The following is a 20225-nucleotide window of genomic DNA, read 5'->3' on the forward strand; positions in this document are numbered from 1 at the left end:
CTATCATTTATTTGGGTATGGGTCCACCTTTGTACTCTAGAACAATTTCACTCACCTACAATCCTGAGGACATTCTTAGCCAATCAGGAAGCCTTTCTTATTGTAGTACTTTTAGCATTCCACTTGTCTATTTCTACCAGTCTCAGTAGTTGCTTTCCCAGGAGGGAAACGGAGAAAGACCTCATAAAAGATGCTACAGTTGCATCCCTGACCTTGCCTCACACTCAATTTATTCCCACAGTTCATAACAATAACAGTATATCATGTTTCTATGAAGTTTTACAGTTGACAAAGCACTTCTCTCACAACTCCATGATATAGCTACTGCATGTATCCTCATTTTACAGATGATTAAACTGAGACCTTGAAGTTAAGTAACTGGTTGCTAGCTAGTATATATCAGAACCAAGATTCAGACACACTTCTGATGCTCACAGTTCAGGGATCCTTCTATGCCAGCACTGCTCTTTCCCCTGTATTATACTGATGTCACACTTTTCTAACAAGTTCTAAACCAAGTTTTTATTTAGGATATGGGAGACCTGAGTATGACTGCAGGCAGTAGAGAAAGAGAAGAAATTGAAGATTTAGGAGACAGATAAAACAAGATCCCAGAGGCAATGGGGTGGGATCAAAGGCATCAGACTTGAAAAAGAAAGGAGATAGTTAGCTTTTCCTCTGCAATGGCAGGAGAGAAGGACAGAAAGGGTGGAAAAACAGTTTAAGGTTGAGCTTCTCCTCCCCAAAGGATTACCTCAATGCAGGCAACCCAGAACAAGATCCTGGCATGTGACATGTTCCACAGAGCCTCTTAGTTGGCCTCCCTAAAAGAGGCTGGGAACTCAGACAATATTTCCAAGCAAGGGAGTCCAAGAGAAATCTGGCCAAGGGCTCCTGCCAACAATTGAAAGCAGCAAATCCTACTTTTCGCCTTCTCACTTTGAAAATGGTACACATTTTAGCTCTGTAATCATGGGGCATTTTTTTCCCCTCAGTTCCATACGCTGAAAAAGCTTCAGCAGATGTCTCCTCCATCTCCTTCCCACTCATACCTCCTTTTGCGACAGTGACAGCCTAACTAGGGCTCCCATACTCTGCCTTGCTTAGCTTGGCCACAGCCCCAAGGAGAGTTGACATTTGATGTTACAGTTTGGGAAAAGGACCTTCTCTGGGTCCAGAGTCATCAGTAGGGTATTGTAAATCAGGGTGATCACCCTTGGGGCTATGCTCAGGGTTGGGGGAGGATGGCACCTAGTCTGCAGTGACTAAGGGAACAGGTGGGAGGAGGAGATGGCATTACCAGCTGGTGAAAAAAGACCTGGCATTCAAGATGTAGCCCCTTCCTTCTTTTACCTCCCCCAACCCCCTACTGTCACCAAGGCAACAAGGGGGAAACAGAGCTTAGTGCCACCAGTCTGATAGCAACTTCCCCATCCTCCTTGTTCAGTTTACCCCCTTCCTGCCCTCTCCTGTCTACTTCCCTGCCAAGGAGAGATTCATTGGTTATTCATTATAATCTGAGGTCATCTGAACACCAGCCTTGGGGGAGAATCTCACCATAGTAATCAGAACCACTGGTTTGAGATGGCTTCCATTGAAAGTTTGGTTCAGGTAAAGTATAGAAATGGAGTGGTCCCCCAGTAGGCCTAGCTGTGGAATAGGGAAGGGAGATGGCTTCTGGACTCAGCAGACACCTTTATTTAGATCTTCCCACCAAAGTCACTGCCACCATGTGTCCTGCTGCCACTGCCACCATAGAGGCATCACATGAGCTTTGTGTGGCCCCAATTGTCTGTTCCTCACTATTGCAGTCAGGAGTCTTGAGTCAGGAGCTGTGAGATCCTGCAGATACACCATAGCTGACTCTAAGTGACTTGGCTTGAGCCTGTTGTAGCTGTGCTTGCACTGTGCAGGCGCCCTGGGAATCATCCAATGTTCAGCTGTCTGCAATCTCATGCTTCAAATCACCCCTTCCCTGGTTACCACTAATGAGAGCAACTGGGAATTCTCTCAGGAACATTGTGAGCTGGCCAGCCCACCTGCCCCATGTCTCTCCCTCTCTTTTCTTTCCCTGGTCCACTTTGCCCTGGATCACCTCCCTTCAGTCCTGGTACCCAGTGAGACTAGGCTTCCTTTAGCCATAAAGCTCTCTGGCATATGGTAATTAAACCAACTCACCTGGCTTTGACTTGTAGGGAAGCAATGTAGATTTAATGGTCTTGGAGTCGGAAGACTAGATTCTACTACATAGCATTGCTGCCATTTATTAATTAAATGTCCCTAGACATCTCACTCTTCTCCAAGCCTCAATTTGCCTATCAATAAAGTGAGACTGATAAAACTTGTAACTTATAGGTATGACAGGAAAATATTTTTCTAATCTTAAGGGGCAAAAACTGAAAAGATCTTTCATACAACTTCATTTTCTAGATTGGAAAATTGACACCCCAAAATAGGGACATGACTTGCCCAAGGTCAGTGACCAACCAGGAATAGAGCCAGGTCTCCCATCACTCAGAGCAGTATTTTCCCATGACCCCCTCTTTCCTCTAATAGATGGGGAAGGTATTTTTTAGGCCCAAGGTGTTTATTATTAGTAGGATAATAACTCAAGATCCTTTAAGTATTTTTATCTCTGGTGCATAAATCCTCTCTCTTATAACATCCAGGCCTCTTTCCCTTGCTCCTTAGATGTCAGCATTTCAAGCTAACACCCTCATACGAAAGGTGAAGCGGACACTGCCCAGCCCCCCTCCCGAGGAGGCCCATCTGCCCCTCCCAAGCCAAGCACATTCCCAGATGTACATGGCCAGCCTCCTTCAGAAGGGCTTGGCAGGGCCACCTGTCCAAGTGACCAAAGCCAGCCTACTCAAGGAGCTGGACCGCGACCTCAAGCTCGTAGAACATGAATCCACAAAGCTGAGGAAGAAGCAGGCTGAGCTTGATGAAGAGGAGAAGGAGATTGACGCCAAGCTGAAGTACCTGGAGCTAGGAATCACTCAGAGGAAGGGATCCCTGCTGAAGGACCGTGTAGGTCGAGATTATCCCTATCTTCGGTGCCTCGGAGAAAACCGTGACTACATGTCAGACAGTGAGCTCAACAATTTACGACTCGCTGGCTACGAGAGTGGGGCCGTCCACGTGAGGCCGAGCACAGCTCCAACTAACCAGTATTCTGACTTTTCAGCTGCTCAGTACACATCGGCCTCCTCCTACCCTCCCTATCAGTACCCACCAGGGCAGGGTCCCCCCCCAGCCCCCACAGCCTTCCAGCATGCCCGTTTCCAGCCTCCCCAGTACCCAGTGGGCAGTGCTGGCCCTGCCCCAAATGGCTTCCAACCCAGTCAGGTACCTGCGTACCCAGCTCAAGGCCCATATCCAGCACCTGCCTTCCCTCCCACTGCAGGCTACCCGCCTGACCATGGTCTCCAGGGCCAACAGCACTTCCGCCCCGCTCCCCACTACCAACCCCAGACAACTTACCCAGGCCAGATTCCCCATCCACCCCCTCAAAATGCCCTCTTCCCAGAACCAGCAGACAGTCACACCTCTCATCAGAAGCCAAGGCAGACCTCACTAGCTGACTTGGAACAGAAGGTCCCTACCAACTATGAAGTAATCTCAGCACCCCCAACGGTAATGTCTTCGGCCCCTTCAGAGCCCACCTACAGCACCCCGGCAGTGACCAGCAGCTATGACCAGTACAAGGCTCCAGAGCCCCCCCGGCCTGGGGACCGAAGCAGTGTAAGCCAGGGTCCTGGGCCCACTTACTCTTCTGAATCGTTGTACACCAACCTAGAGCAGAACATTCCTAGAAACTATGTGATGATTGATGACATCAGTGAACTGACCAAGGACAGCACACCCTCAGTGATGGAAAGCCAGAAGCCGGAACCCCGGCAACAAGGCAGTAATGGGCGACATGCAAAGGACAAAAGTGACCTGGGAGAGCCTGAAGGCCCCAGCATTCCCTGCTGCTACTCAAAAGGGGAAGAAGAGTCTGAGGAAGATGTGTATGATCACCATGGCACTGACCACCGAGGGAAGAGTAGCTATCACCGGAGCTCAGAGAGCAATGGAAGGTTGTCAGGCAGTGGAGGGGGGTCCTCCTACTACTATGGGGACAGTGACTATAGACACTCATCTCGGCCAGAGAAACATGGCTCCAGCATGGGAGGGCCAAAGCATTCTTCTAAGAACCTGGCCCCAGCTGTCATCTCATCCAAACGCAGTAAACATCGGAAACAAGGTATGGAACAAAAGATCTCCAAGTTCTCGCCGATAGAAGAGGCCAAAGATGTTGAATCAGACCTGGCCTCCTACCCCACGACACCCTCAGTCAGCAGTAGCATGTCCTCTAGAGGGAAGAAGTTTCAAGATGAGATCACCTATGGCCTTAAGAAAAACGTATACGAACAGCAGAAATACTATGGAGTGTCGAGTAGGGACCTAATGGAGGAAGATGACCGAGCATACAGCAGCAGGTCTAGATCATCGATGAGTTATGGCAGTGAAAAGTCCAGCCATGATATGGGCAGCCGAGGCAAGTCCTATGAGCGTGAGCGAGAGAGCATGGAGAGGTCACAGAAAGTTAGCTCAAAGCCCTCGTCCCTGAGCATGTCCCAGACCCGAGGACGGCCCCCCATGCGGAGCCAGGCCTCTGAAGAAGAAAGCCCCATCAGTCCATTAGGAAGGTCCGTGGGAGGACCCCGCTCTTCAGGAGGGTCACTCCCTCCAGGGGCAGGAGACAGCTGCTCTCCATTCTGCTCCAGTCACTCCTTACCTGATGTCCAGGAACACATCAAAGATGTGCCAAGGACCCACTCCTACAAACATGAGGAAGGTTACCACCTGGATGATCCCCACTGTGTGGTTTCAGACAGTGAAGGTAACAGCTCTCTTTGGGGGTTTCTGACAGAGCATGTTCAACGCTGAGCTTGTGCAAAACCAGTATGGGGCCCCTGCTGTTTGCCTGCCTGGTGCCATGATGTCATCCCACTGGTAGCTTCCGTTGATCCAGCATGGGCATGGCCCAGTCCTGTGTCTGTTCTGCCTGTGTCCTGCCTGTGTGTTTCCCATGTAGTGATGTTCTCTCTGGGTCTCTGGAGGGTGGGTCCCAGGCTTGGTGGGGAGAGGGGCTCTGTCTTTTCTTTTTTGCATGTGGTGAGCTGCTTGCATTCTTTCATTTCATTGCATGGCTTCAGCCTGGCCAACATTCCCGGTGCCCGAGCAAGAGATTGACTGTGATCTGTTTTTGGTTTCTGAAGCTTATCACTTGGGTCAGGAGGAGACAGACTGGTTTGATAAGCCCCGAGAATCCCGTTCAGAAAGGCTCAGACATCATGGTGGCCACTCCTCCTCTTCTTCCTCCCAGAAAAGACCCCCAGTCAAACACACTTATCATGACTATGATGAGCCCCCTGAGGAGGACCTGTGGCCACATGATGAGGGACCACAGGGCCGCCATTCTTCCAAAGAGCATCGGCACCATGGGGACTATGGCCGGCACTCCTCGGGGTCTTCATCTTCCCGCCACCAGGGTGAGGAGACTTCTCGGAGGGTCTCGAAGCCACATCCCCGAGACTCTGGCCGCCATGAAGGCAGACCTCACTCTCAGTCTTCTTCACAGAAGAAGGCTCAGCAGGCTGACCCCCGGGGCCAACCATCTTATCCCAGCTCTCAGTCGGAATATTCACAGCCATCCCGCCAGTCAGCGGCCTACCACCACCCCTCAGAGCCCAAAAAAGCTCAGCGGCCAATGCAGTCCGGCCCCTTGACTCAGCCATCCAAGTCTGAGCCTATGGCCCATGCACAGCCACAGCAGGCAAGGCAGCCTCAGACAGGACCTTCCCAGCAGCAGCTGCCGCCACAGTCCTCCAGGCAGCAGCAGTCACGCCAACCCCCATCGCAGCAGCAGCAGCAGACGAGCCACGGACCACCACCAGCTCAGTCTCAGTCACAGCAGACACCTTCACAAGCTCGACTACAGCAGCAGCAGCAACAGCAGCAGCAGCAGCAGCAGCAGCAGCAGGGGATCCCAGGGCAGCCTTCCTCCCGGGGCCAACAACCCCCAGCTGGTCAGCAGGCTGGCAAGACAGTGTCAGGCCATCCTCCTTCAGCAGGTGCCCAGCCTGCAGGTCAAGTGAGTATGACTCAATGTTTGGAGGTCCTCTATCAGGTCCCATTCTCTCCATTCTCCCCATTCTCTCCTCTCCCACCAACCCGGCTGCCATGTCTGTGGCACAGCCCCTGGGAGTCCCAGGAAGTTGAGGCTGATAGTAGATGTCCTTGGAGACTAGGGGGAAGTTGGATGGAAGAAACAGTTCAACATAATAGATACTTTCATTAACCTAAGAGCCAAGATTTCTTGGGTCCTGTGTAAGTCCCCTTTCCTAGGGGAGGAAGCCTGCTTCTTAGAGAGGGCCTTCCAAGACAAACTATCTGTCCAAAAGAAAGCTGCCTTGGTGGAGCTAGAGGAGGTCCAATGAGACTGGACAGAAAACAACTTCTGGTTTCTGTGGAAATCGCATGCTGTGTGCATGTGTCTTAGTGGTCAGTGGGCCCTGCCCTGGTCTTTGCCTTATGTTCCCTCCTGTGTGCTTCATAGTCCAAAACATAGATTCTCATCAACAATGAACCTCAAAGATCACAATTTCCTTCTTTACTTTTACAGTTGAAGAAAGAGGCGCAGAGAGATTATCACTTGGCTTTCAAATCACACATGTTCATAACACTTAAAGTTGGAAGGGACCTTCAAAGTTCCAACCCCATGAATTCCTAAATGGGGAAACTGAGACCCAGAGAGAAACTAGCTTTTTAAACAAGCCTCTCCATAAAGTCATATCAGAGCTTCTTGTAGCCCTTATGAACTTTTATATTGAAAGTTAAGGCCTCATCAAGGTTAGGATCCAGCTTGTGTGGTTGTGACTGATTTCCTCAGCAGAATCTAGGTAGAGCCAGGGCTTCCTTAACTTACCTGGCTTGGGGGAATGGAAGGAATGAACTTACTCAGAAGCTTCAAGTGTCTTTAAAAGCCTTCCCATAGGGGCAGCTAGGTGGCTCAGTGGATACAGCACTGGCCTTGGAGTCAGGAGTACCTGAGTTCAAACCTGGCCTCAGACACTTAATAATTACCTAGCTGTGTGGCCTTGGGCAAGCCACTTAACCCCATTGCCTTGAAAAATCTAAAAAAAAAAAAAAGCCTTCCCATAGAGTCCGTGCCAGCTTCAACCATCTTAGGTCCTCCCCTTTCATGCCTTTTCTCCTCTCTAGCCCAGGGATTGATCCATGCTGTCCTCCTAAGTTCAAACCCATGTGTTTCACCTGACGCGGAACTGACTCAAGACTCTCTAGTCTCTTCTCCTGCCTTCAGCCTCCATCTGTCTCTAAGGAACCTTGGGATCTACTGAACTGGGATCCAGGGGGTGGTGCCCAACCTTGCCCATTCCTTTTTACCAATGTCCTAACCACCTGTGGCCTAGGCACCACACCCTGACCTCTAGGCTGATTCCTGGACTAAATAATCCAAGGATGGGAGGAGAGGGAGTAGGGAAAGGATGTGTCCAGAAGTCATAGTCCCAACTAAGGGGGCTGTTTCATATTGCAGCTGAAATCCGAGCAGCTGGACAGCTCCAAGCCCACCACCAAAGTGCAGCAGCAACAACAGCAGCAGCCGGGAAGGGCCCCACATGCCCAGCCACAGGCCTCCCCTGCAGGTGAGACTTCAGTTTTACTGAGGCAGAAGATGCTCTCTGCCTCCATTTTGATCAGAATCAGACCCAACTTCTGCGGATTGATGACTGGGAGGCCCCTTGGCTAGGGGTCACACTCTTTTGTCCTTTGGATACACTTGCTACCCATGGAGAAGGACTCGTTACAAATGGATCAGAAAAGGGGAATCCAGGGTCATAGGGGATCACAAGCAGACCAGATATTATTGAGGTAGCCCTGATAATACAGAAATTAGTACAGTGCAGAAATCCTAAATAGTTCTATCTAGAAGCTTCACCCTTGCAGGATTCAGAAGCATGCTCCTTCCTCCTCCATCCTTTTCTTCTTCCTCCTCCCTGCAATTCTTCCTTCTGTCCTTCCCTTCTCCTTTTCTCCTGGCCATATCCTCATCTCCCCATCTGATCAGATTAAAAAACACAGAGCTTCATAGTTGTCCCCAATATTTGAGAATTCACTAGATCCCAAGGAAGGAAAAAGGAAAGCCAAGATCTTATGGCCTATTCAGGATATTGGTATTGATGACATGATATTGATGATGTGACCCTCTAATAGGGACCAGTGGATGGTTCAGTATCAACCAGGCTTTTGAATTTCTTTCCCAGGTACAAAAGTGGGAGCAAAGCCTGGAGGAGTTCCACCAGCATCAGGAGCCCCCACAGGCCAGCCTGGGGCCGACGGAGAAAGTGTGTTCTCCAAAATCCTTCCTGGAGGGGCAGCAGAACAAGCAGGCAAACTGACTGAAGGTATTACCTGGGTTCTCAAAGACCTCACCTAAATAGTCTAATTCCAGTCTCCCAGGCCTTAGAGGTAGATGATCTATATCTCACCCTTCATTTCATTGAAGCCCAAAGAGGAGTGACACCCAAAGTGACACCATTGTTCAATAGCACAGCCACAGTTTGAACCCAGAATCAAAATTGAGAGCTAGGGAAAAACACCTCAGAAATCATCTAATTCAACCCTGTCATTTTACAAATGGGGAAACTGAGACACACGTCTTCTGAGAAGTCACCACACCATATTACCTCTAACTCTCTCTCTCCCTGGCAGAGGAATAGCTAGTCAGATGTTGGCAAAAGAGGTAATGAAAAGCTGTCTTCTGTCTCCCCTCAGTCACTGCAGTTCAGTTTTCCTAGGGTTAACCCCAAAGTAATTTTTTTTTTGTATTTCACAGCTGTATCTGCTTTTGGAAAGAAATTTTCTTCATTCTGGTGATCCTGTGCTGTAGGGTAAGTATATACCACTTGAGAATGAAGAACCATCCCCCAAATAGAAAGAGCCTACTCGTCCCAGTAGGGTTTTGTCCAACCTAGACTTCAGTGATCTAAAAAGATTTGCATTCCTAATCCAACAATGCCCTTTTCTCTTCTGGGTTCTCTCTCTTGTCCAGTAGGTTGCCTCTTTTGTCTGTCTGTCTATCTAATCAGCAGAGAGAGACCCCATTTTCCTGCCTAGAGTTGAGGAGAGTAGAGGAGAAGGAGCAAAGGGAAGCCTCTCAGGGCCCCTTACAGATAGTCTTACACATTAGACTATCTCAAGTCTTTATGAGAGGGGCTAATACCTATATATATAAGAAATATAGTCACTAACCAACATTCAGTTGGAGTCCTAGACATCCCAGCTGAGCTGGGGTTTCCAGGCCTAGAGCTGTGGCCCCAAGAAAAAGGATCTTACCAAAAAGAAAAAAGAAATGTCACCATTCTGAAAGCTGATGAGGCCACCTGTAAACCCTGGGCTGTTAAACAAGCAGACATCATCCACTTCCCTCAGGTTCTAAAGCCAACATGATTCCTAGAAGCTACAAAGATTCTAATAGTATTTTCTTTCCTCCTTTCCCCTCCCCTTCTCTGCTTTTCATCTCCTTGTCTGTCTTTTTTTTTTTTTGGACTGTCCATGTTCTCTCCCTCTCCAATGGGTAACCTCTGACCTGGTTCCTCTTCCAATTCTGGGTCCTTCTTGGTCCCTTACTCTCTTTAACTTCCCAATAGATGTTTTGGAAGATGAATGGAGATAAAGTCATTCCTGTGGAAAAACCTATGAAGAAACTAATGGATTTCACCACAGCCTAGGACTCTGCGTATAACAGTAAGTGTACTACCTGGGATATTGGGACACAGGGAATCACAGAAACCTAGATTTATTTAGAGCTGGAAGAGACCTTAGATCTATCACCTAATCCAACCCTTTCCTTTTACAAATGAGAAAACTGAAGCTTGGGGAGACTGATGGCTTGCCTGGAACCATTTGTAGGAAGTGGCTGAGCCACATTCAAACCAAGTTCCTCTACCTCCAGATCCATTGTCTTTTCCATTTTTTCACTGAATAAGGTCCATGGATTGGAGCAGGGTTGTTTTTCTTTCTTTTTTTTTTAATAGAGCTGTTTTTTTTCAGAGCATGTTCTCAGTCCCATGAGTCTCTGCAGTTACAGAATTCCTTCATCAATTAGCATGAATCAAGCATCTTCAAGGTCCTGAGCTCAGCACTTGAGATACAAAAGTAGACAATGGCACAGATCTACCCTCAAAAAGTATACTTGTGTTCAGAAGGGAAAGCCAAAGAGAGAAGTAACCACAGTTTTCAGGGCTTCCAAAACATTTTCCTTAGTGCAGATATGTGACATAGAAAGTGCAGGTTATTTTTTAATCCTCATTTTACAGATGAGGAAACTGAGCTTCATGGGACCAAATGACTTGCTCAAGACCCTAGTGTTGAAGCTCGCATATGAAACAAGATCTTATGGTATTATATCTAATGATCTTTTCATTATGCCATGCTGTTTCTGATGAGGACATTGACACTATGTTGTTAACAAGGACAGGTCTAATGTCTTCCAAGAAGTTTATTATCTAATGGGAGGAAAGCAAGTAACCAGAGTGGGAAGGCAGAGAACATAAAGCAAAAGAGGAGGTCCAGAAAGAGCTCGATGAGACATCTGTGGAGAGAGAGGTGACCTTCATCTAGGGAATAGTGGAGAGGGGGATCAGGAAGAGATGGCAGCTGAGTTGGGCCTTCAAGTTAGAGAGGGACTTTTACAGCCAGAGATGGATGGAGGTGTCAGTGAGAACAAAGTCCAGACAAGAGCAGAGGACAGGGGGAAAAAAGCAGAGGATAGAAAGCCATCCTCCTTGATCCAGTCTGATCTGTCAAGGTCACAGAAGACTTGAGGTGGAGCCATGGGCTTTCATGGGCAATAAGCACCTCACATGTAGAAGGTGCTTAATCAATGTGCTTTGAATCAAATAGAATAAAAATAACTGAGACTCTGGTGATGGGCTGAGTAGAGAAGTCTTCAAATTTTCACTCATGTCTGGGAACCCCACCGAGACTAGGGGACACATGTAGAACTCAAGGGAAAACTATTTTTCCCTGGAGAATTTGAGTAGCTCAGGACTGTGTCTATGAGCTACCTGTCTTGTAACACTGACCACAAAGTTCCATTTATGCAGAGATGTGCTGGTAAAGTTTCTTTAAAAAAAAATGTGCCACTTACAGAATCCTTCCCTGGGATCTAGTAGCAAGTTTGCCAAGTAATAGAAGCAGTGATGTAAAAAAAACAGCTCCTAAGGCTAAAACCCCATGTCTCAGGGCTAAATAATAAAACTTTCCCTCTTCCTTCATAAGGCCAAATGGGACTTTCCCCATCTGATGACCTTTCTTTTTATGAACAAAGGGTTTTATGCCTCTTCTTCCATTCCTTCTTTCCTTTGCTCTTCTAGCCTGTTATTTCCTGCCTTACATCTGAAGAAATATCTTTAGAGCATTCACAAGATAGGGAACAAGTAATCCTGGGCTGTGAGTTCATAAGAAGTCAGACATTGCAATGAAAATTCTGTGCATAGCTGGGGTGAGGTGGAACAGTGGAGAAGTTTGTAGGGTGGAGAGAGGGCATGGGGACTCACTAGTTAATTGATTCATTCCCTCAAACAACCCATTTTTTAGAATCATAGAATGACAAAACTAGAAAGGGATCTCAGGGGTCATCTTGCCCACCCCCCTCATTTCATAAGAGAAGGAGACTAAGACACAAAATGGTTATGTCCTGAGCTCAAATGCTTTTCTCTTGATGCTGGATACATGTCTAGTCAGTGCCAGAGCCAGGACCTTAGGCTTCTGACCAAAGCCACTGCTTTGTTCCTTAGAGAGTAGAGTTGACTTACTGACCTAGTGCTGATTTCCCCTTCCTGCTCCCTCTGAATAATTTATCACATCATTGAAAATGGTAACTTGACCTACCTGGTTATTCCCTGAGAATTGGAATAGAGGAATGAACATAGTTACTTCGAAGGCTTTTGTGAGGAATGACCCCTGTCTGCTAGTCTTTGTAGATGCCCACTGACTTACCAGCACAAGAAGAGGATGCCTTTATAACTGGGCCATTTGCTTGTTCTGTGTGATCTAGGTTTGGCAGACACATAAGTAAAATGTGATATCTTCCAGTATAATGGTGAACCAGCCGATGAAGGCCCACTCCTAGAAGTGTGTAAATTTTTGTTGAACCTGTTTCAGAGCAAGGCTTTCTATTATGCATGCCCAGAACCCAGCTCACTGCCATCCATGAGGGCCATGAGGTGCCCAGTCCTGAGCACTCCAGGTCAGGATCATCTTGTTCCTATGTTGCAGACTTCACTCTACCCATAATGTCTGACCCATTACTGACAGTCCATCAGAGCAGACAATGCAGGAGTCATAGTCAGTAGACTGGATGGACTCCTCAGGGATCATCTAGTCTAACCATTTCATTTAATAGTTGGGGAAACAGTCCTAAAGCCAATAGCTTTTTTTTCTTGATGCTAGACACCAGCATCTTGTGCGAACAGCTTGTTCCTTTATTAGTCTCCCTCACTTCCTCTTCCTCTCTTCCTCCTTCTCTTCCTGCTTCTCTTTGCTACCTCTCTTTTCCTCCCTTCTTTTTTTCTCTCTTTCTTCCTCCTCCTTCCTTTCTTCTCTCTTCTCCTTCCTTTCCCTTCTTCATTGTCAGTTCTTTTGTGCTTAGCTTTACTTGTATAAATTATCTTCCTCTTGCAGTGAGGTTTAGTGGGGCTCTGGAGAGGGTGGCATCCCCAACCTTTGTGGCAGAGCCTCCCATGGCAGGCAGCATTCCCTTCCCCACATGATCAACTCCAGTCATTTCTCCAGCACAGAGTTCATGGGGATGTTTACCTGACTCCACAGAGAAGAGAGTAGCCATTGGAACCTGGTACCTGAGAGATGGCATGAACTACCCACCCTTAAAACACAATAAAGTCTTGACTTGTTCCTTAAGGTTATAGCTGTTTTGTTAAGAGTGCAATATGCAACAGTGTCCTTTGCCTTCAGCCCAGTGATGAAAGTTCCACTCCTGTCCTGGACCCCACTTGCTAGGGTATCTCAGTCCTCAGAGAAGGCTTTGCTAGGACATAGGCCATACCATTTCACCAAAATAGAGGGGTATAGTAGCATCCCAAGGCATTCCTCAAATCTCCCAAAGATCTCTTCTCAGATCACCCCTCCCATTCTGGCTAGTGACATCTTTTCAATTCATCTAGGGGACGTGGGGCTATAATTCAGCCCACAGAATGGACGTCAGCAGACATTGGAGCAGGAAGGGAGTAATACTGAGGATGGTCTTAGAAGATAGTTGTGAATTTCCAGATAATCCTCACCTTAAACCAGGACCTGTCTATATCAAGAGGCAACTCTGGCCAGTGAGCCATGAGGGCAAGTTCACCAAGCAATCTTGAGTCTGGAAAGAGACCCAGAGAATGAATTCACAAGGAAAGAAAAGGCTTTCATGGAGTTCCTAAAGCTGGAGTTCATAGGTTCATAAGATTCAGAGCTGGAAGAAATCTTAGAGATCGTCTTATCCAATGTTTTACCGTAGGGAAAATTTAGGCACAGGTTAAGGACTTGCTCAAGGTCACTCAGTCAATCAGTAACAGAGCTGGGATTTGAATCCAGTTACCTTGACTCCAAATCCAGTGCTCTTTTCACTCCACCACAGCAATGTCTGGCACCCAGAATTGGCAGGCTTGCCTGGCACACCGGAAATGCCTGATCAGCCACAGTCTAAAATAAAAGAGCAATCGTGTTTCACATATTGGATTTGTTGTTGTATTTTATTTTAGTAACATTTTCAGACTGAACACCTCAAGGGAAATGTGATGGAAAGAGAGTAACAAATGAAGCATAGACTAGCATTAATAGACCAAAGTACAGAGAGAAATTAATTAGAATAGGCACTAAAGCCCATAGATTGGATGCTCCTTGCAGGCCAGGCCTTGGCACAGTAGCAACCCACCCTCTCCATTTTGGTTTGGACCTAATGCTTGGACCTTTGGTTTAGATCTCTCATAGAGAGCCATTATGTGGTCCTAGAGTAGGGGCTGGGGGGGTTGACTCAATTCATCCCCAGTGAAGAAAACAAAGGTTCCTTGTCCCCTTCCCCGCCACCTCTCCCCAGAACTAGTTGTTAAACAGATAGCTCTCAGACACAGTCCTAAACCATATCAAAAGCTGTTTTGCATTAGCCCAATCCCGAAAGTGGCTTTAGTCTATGGTACCTCAGTAGAATCTAAGAATTCTGAGAAGTTTCCCGACAATGAAGGCAGCTGGGAAGAGCACTAACCTTTGGGGCCACCTGTGGTATCTTGAGAGACATGACTTCCACTGGATATGGGATGACAAAAGAAAAGCCCCCAGGGACAGATCCATTAACAGGGTACCCAGGAAGCTAAATCTGAGATTTAGCTAGAAAGGTCTTGCCACAAAAGAAGACTATGAGAAGGGGACAGAGCCTAGTCTGAGATAGGATCTGCCTCACTGACCTTTCCATCTTTAAAGTTCCTAGCTTCCTCTGAGATAGGGCTCAGGACTGTGCCTATGGGCTACCTGTCTTGTAACACTGACCACAGAGTTTCCATTTATACAGGGATGTGCTGGTAAAGTTTATATTTAAAAAAATGTGCCACTACAGAAGTTTAATTTGGATTTTGTCCATCCTTTCCTTGTCCAGACAATCAACAAAACAATAAATCAAACCCTGATTTGTAACATTTTCTAATTTCCAAGGTATAAACACTCAAATTGAAAATATAACCATTTTCTCTTGCTAGCACCCCCTTGGGTATATGACGCCACTTCCCCAGTGAGTATTTTTCAGAGGGCAGTTTGCCAAGCAGAATCAGCTTCCTAGGAGGGGTCCCAGGGTGGTCACGCTCCATCGTTCCTGGCTTCTCTTTCTGTGTCCAAGGCCTAAGGAGTCTCTTAACATGTCCTGATCTCCTTTCTTTCTTTTTTCTTCCTTGAGGATTGCCAGTTTGTGATATGGAGAATGAAAGTAGTGGTAGCAATGCTGGAAAGGATAAAGGATAGGTGGCCTCTGGGTGTGTGTGTGTGTCTGTGTCTGTGTCTGTGTCTGTGTCTGTTTGTGTATGTGTGACCCCCCCCCCCATTTAGTGTGTTTGGAGGCTATCAACATCTAGCTGGATAAGACTGGGAACATTGCCTTTCTGTTCTCAAATCTTTCCAACTACCTCCATTCAGTGAGGCCAGGAACAATGGACCCAAGATTGACTCACTCAGCACTTTTCTAACTTTCCCATCACCTGAGAAATACCAAGGCCCAAGAGCCTGTCAACTCTAAGTACTGGTTTTTTTTCTGAACCAGGAGAGAAATCTCATTTTATTTGTGAGGAATAAATGGGAACCTAACCAGTATTAGACCAAAGGAGGCACAGTCCTACTTAGATAAAATAGGATAGACTAAACAGGCCTCTTTGGGCCCCTTCCTTCTCAGATACTGTGTAATGTGATACTTGTTACCAGGGAGGCTTTGTAGGGAAGTTGTTTCATAGTAGCACATGATTCTTCTGCAATTTCTTCTCTTTCTAGAAGTGACTAATTCTCTTTTGCCATTTCTGTTGTGGGGATCTTAAAGCAATGCCATTCTTGGAGAAATAAAGCAGTGCATGGGGTAGGGGGGTGTCTGGTGAGAATGAATGAAAAGTAGTCATCCACTGTTCTTGAAAAATAACCAACTTTCCTTCCTTCCTTCCTTCATTCCTCCCTCCTTCCCTCCTTCCTCCCTCCTTTATTTTTTCCTTCCTTCCTCTCTCCCTCCCTCCCTTCTTCCTTCCTTCCTTATTTCCTCCTTTCTCACTTCCTTCCTTCTTCCTTCCTTCCTTCTTTCATTCTTTCCTTCCCTCTTTTCCCTTTTTCTCTTCCAAGCATCTGGACTCATGGCAAACCCTAGACTCAGTGACACAAACAGGACACAGTGGATGCTTTTCCAGCTGGAGCCACCAGAATGAGGCATCTTCCCAGAAGCCCCCCAAGGAGTATCTCCCTCAGAACTGCTCTCCAAAGACAGTGTCTGTAGTGACTCATCCTCCTCTCTGGTGAGCAGTGATTAGAACGAGCCACAGTCATTCTCGGGGAGACTTTTCTTGAGGATAACTTGCCAAAGCTCCTGCTTGGGACTGTCCAGAAACTTGGGGTTCCCACTTTGTCCTTGGAGAAGACTCTTGAACTCCAAAGGCAGTGCCCCTGCCCAGCGCTCCCCCTTGCCAAGTGGAGCATGGAGCAGGGTCCCGGGGCCTTTCTTTCAGGGTTATACACAGAGTTCCAGCTCATGCTGACTGGGACTTCTTCACTCCGAGGCCTTCAAAGGTTTTTCCACAGCCTTGGAAATGGGTTTTGAGTTGAGGGCTGGAAGCCTAGTGCTCCATTTCCTTCACATTCCAGTTGGCCCCACAGCTCCCTCTGCAGGCACCCTGTCCTTGGTGATGGAACGTGTGCAGCAAGGGACTTGTGGGATTTAGAGAACTTAAAAAAAAAACACTAGGACCTAACACTGTTTCATTATTGAAATATGAGGCCATAGGACTCTGCAAGGCAGCATGTGCACTGGCTGACTTTTCCCCAGACAGATGGTGGCAGGCCAAGCGTGTCTGTCAGCCACCTTGAAGCCATCACCAAGCCATTGTGAAACATCCAAGTGGCAATGCTTTCATAACAACCATCTCCTTATTTTACCTATGCCTGAAGATTTCTTTTTATTTCAGAAGCAGCCTTAACCATTCCAATTTTATTTACTTGTATACCTCATAAATATTTTTCTTTCCTCCTTGTCTCCCACCTCCTCTTCCCACCACCTCAACACACTTTTTTTTAACTCCTCCCCCCTTTCTCTGTACCTGGTTATCACGGGGTGTCCTCTGTAGAAGCAATAGAGTGCAGTAGGCTACAAGAACCCCATGAGGAGGTGGGATGACATCAAGAAAGGTCGCCTCTGCCATTCTCCTTCCTCTTACTGTGCAATTCAAATCCTTCTTAAGCCATTACCGGTGGGCGTGCTCAGAAATTAAAAAAACAAACAAAAACAAAGCCCATGTGGTTTGAGTTGCCACTATGAAGTTCCTAAAACCTCCAGCATGGGAAACAAGAGGGAGCTGTGGTCAACAGCTGGTGATACCAGGGTTGTCACCAGGATGACTGCATTAAGCCAGCCACTCTCGCCTCAACAGCGTTCCAGACAACCAACTTGATGGTCCCATACGTTGGAGCTTCCCTTCAACCTGAGCAACAGCAACAAGTCTCAATTCTAATGTTCTATGCAATGAAATACAAAAAACAAAAAAAACACAAAAAAAAATTTAAAAAAAGAACACACTACACCTGTTAATATTTATTAAATTAAATGTTACATATAAGAATTTAATTGCAAATGTGCTATGGAGAAACTGGATGAATATGTTTCTAGCTAACACCTGTGTGTGTGAAGTTTTCAATTTGTGGCATGTTCGACCCATTTGAAGGACACGTTGTTGCCAAAGGGTGACCATGCTGCTGTGACTGTCTCCTGTCCTAGAGTAGAGCATGGCTTGCTACCTCTTTGCACGAATTCATCTACTTTAAATGCTTGCCGTACTTTGTTCGGGGGTTCTTTTTGCCTCAGTCCCTTGCCTATACTCAAATGCTTCTTGTCGACATATGCACTTGTTATTGAAGGATTGTCTATGCTCAGGGCAGACGTGCCTCTAGTCCAGAGAGAGATCCTGGGCTCTCCCATCTAAGTGGATGATCTTTCCCCTCACTTGTCTCCTTTCCACAGTTCTCAATTCCCAACATGAAAATGAGCCCATTCAGTCTTGAGTCCCCCATAATCCAATAGGCTTCTCTTCAGAAGATCATAAGAGTTAGAATGGAAAAAAAAACTTTTGAGAAAATCTAATCCCACCCACTCCCTCTTCCTATTTTATAGATGTGTCAGCTGAGGGCCAGAGAGAAAGGAGGCAGTAAAATGACCAAGGTCACATAGCAAGTAAATAGTAAAGGTGGGATGTGAGTCTGAGTCCTCTAACAACATATTCAATGTTTTTCTCATCATACCAGTCTTCCCAAAGAACCACTGCTATCAGATCATATACTCCAGTGTCTGTAGCAGAAACAGTACCATGAGCCTTGAAATGGAGAAAATTAAAAAAAATCAGAAGAGAGTCTGAGTACTCCTAGATTAGAATTTCTATCTTTAAATTAGCTTCCCTTACTTCCCTTGGCCCCAGTCATGAGAATTCCCTAAGGACTGTGACCAAAGGCTTAGTAAACTGGAGCCTTCAGCCTCTGTGAAATTTAAAACCCAATGTAGCTACATTGGCCAAGGGTTCTTGGGGAAGAGGGGACCTGGAAAGCTAATTATCAAAAAATTATTTTGATGCCAATGGGCTCTGAGTTAGGACTTAAAATGTTGTTCTGTTGGTTGTCCTGTTGTGGAGATGTTTGTTATACCTTGATTTTACCTATGCTGCTAAGTCTTATCTAAAGCAAGTCATTCCTGAAAGGGAATGGAAAAACTAAGGAGCGAACATGAGTACAGAAATTCAGATTGCTCTATTTCCCCCCAAGAGGAAGGTCTAGGACTCAGGATTTAGAGGTCTCCTTTCTTAACTTTGATCAAAGAAAGACTTTCTAGGAACCTCAGCCCATATCTAAAGCTTTAAAACAAAAACAAACAAAAACTTTCAAAGATTGTAGAAAGAAAAAGATCCAGAATGGGGAGGGGGACAAAAGAAATAATCTTTGGCATTTATGAAGACCAGTGTTGGAGCTGTTGGCCTTTGGGAATGAAACAAAGACAGATCACAAAGGACATCCAACCTGTCTGGTGGGACCCTTGAGGGTTTCTGGACTGGTGAGGTGCCAAGCTTTTCTTTCCCTAGACAAACATTTGTCTGGTAGCACTGACTGTTACCTTGGGAAGTTCCTGGGGGGTGGGAGGGGGGGCACCAGGCATCTCAAAGGCATTGACTGCACAGATTAACTTTTACCCAAAGCTATTCAATTTGTGCCATGCACTTCTTAGGAGTTCCTATTTCTTACATTTTTCCTTGGCAGCTCTAAGACTCAGGAAGAGAGACTTCTTTCTGTCCCTTGTGTCCTTCAACTCCAGTCTTCAAAACTTCCTTGTCTACAGTCTCATTTTGGTCTAGTTTTCCTCAAGGACATAGCCTAGTCCCTCTGCCTGAGTCCACAAGAGTCTTGATAGGCTAGTCCACAAACTTCCAAAGGGGTTAACTCATCTCAATAGTTGTGCTTCTTAGCTGCCATTTGAATGGTGGGGGGAGACCTCAGCCCCCAATTCAGCAGGGAAGAATGGCTGAGAAAAGGTTACTTCTTAATGGGAACGAATGTGACAATTGGGAAAGGAAACTGCTTTCACCATGTCTTAATTCTCACCAGGGATATACAAGAAGGGTCTTGATGATGACCTTAACTCTAAGGGTAATTGGTAGGTGACTCATGTGGTTAACAGTTCATAGGTTGGGAATTGACCAATAGATATTAGGGATAGTCTGAACCTTCTTCTGCAATGCTGTTGTGAACTTTTTTTCTTAAAGACATCTGCCTTTTATTAGATTCTTCTCATTGAAGTATGGAATAGAATGAAATGGAATGCAATGCAGTGGAATAAGCATTTATTAAGCACCTACTAGCCCAGGCACTGTGCTAAGTGCTTTACAAATATTATCACATTTGTAACCTTACCTCTCAATGACATGGCCTCTTCAAAGAAGCTCAGCTCACCTTGCATGTATGATCTTTTCTATTTATCCACCAGATGTCTGTAAAGTAGGGAAGGGAGTTTCAGTTACTTAACTAAGACCAAACTACAAGGTATGAGCAAAGTGTTCCTTTCTGTGATGTCCTTGCTTTCTAACTTACCCTGCTTTGTCTAGCCTGGACTATGTGCGAAGTCAGTCTCTACCCTTACAGCCATCTCTCTGAGCTCCTAAGCTCAGATGGCACCTAAGAGGAGGCTCTTGTCTGGAGATCTGTCTGGTCCCTGATTTAGAGTACTTCCATGTAGGATATCCACCTGGAGGTCAAGTTGGGCAGTACAGATGTAGGTGCTTAGCACAACTGAAGAAAAGCAAGTACTGATGAGGCACCAGGACCAAATGACATGATGGTCTAACCAGCCATGGGGAGCCAAGAGTACTAAGTAGGAGGTGGGGAGA

At 46.4% G+C, this 20225-nt stretch overlaps 1 protein-coding gene across 1 annotated transcript in view; it reads left to right on the plus strand.

The window, feature by feature from the left end:
- The window catches only part of BSN (bassoon presynaptic cytomatrix protein), a 112847-nt gene extending 102394 nt beyond the window's left edge, over positions 1 to 10453 (plus strand). The window contains exons 5-10 of the mRNA XM_074197949.1: positions 2692 to 4888; positions 5205 to 6142; positions 7607 to 7715; positions 8334 to 8474; positions 8906 to 8960; positions 9720 to 10453. Coding sequence (XP_074054050.1) covers positions 2692 to 4888; positions 5205 to 6142; positions 7607 to 7715; positions 8334 to 8474; positions 8906 to 8946 — 3426 coding nt within the window. The 3' untranslated portion in view covers positions 8947 to 8960; positions 9720 to 10453. The remainder of the gene's footprint in view (positions 1 to 2691; positions 4889 to 5204; positions 6143 to 7606; positions 7716 to 8333; positions 8475 to 8905; positions 8961 to 9719) is intronic.
- The last annotated feature ends 9772 nt before the right edge of the window (positions 10454 to 20225 follow it).

The sequence above is a fragment of the Macrotis lagotis genome, chromosome 8 (assembly GCF_037893015.1).
Source record: "Macrotis lagotis isolate mMagLag1 chromosome 8, bilby.v1.9.chrom.fasta, whole genome shotgun sequence".
Taxonomy (NCBI): domain Eukaryota; kingdom Metazoa; phylum Chordata; class Mammalia; order Peramelemorphia; family Peramelidae; genus Macrotis; species Macrotis lagotis.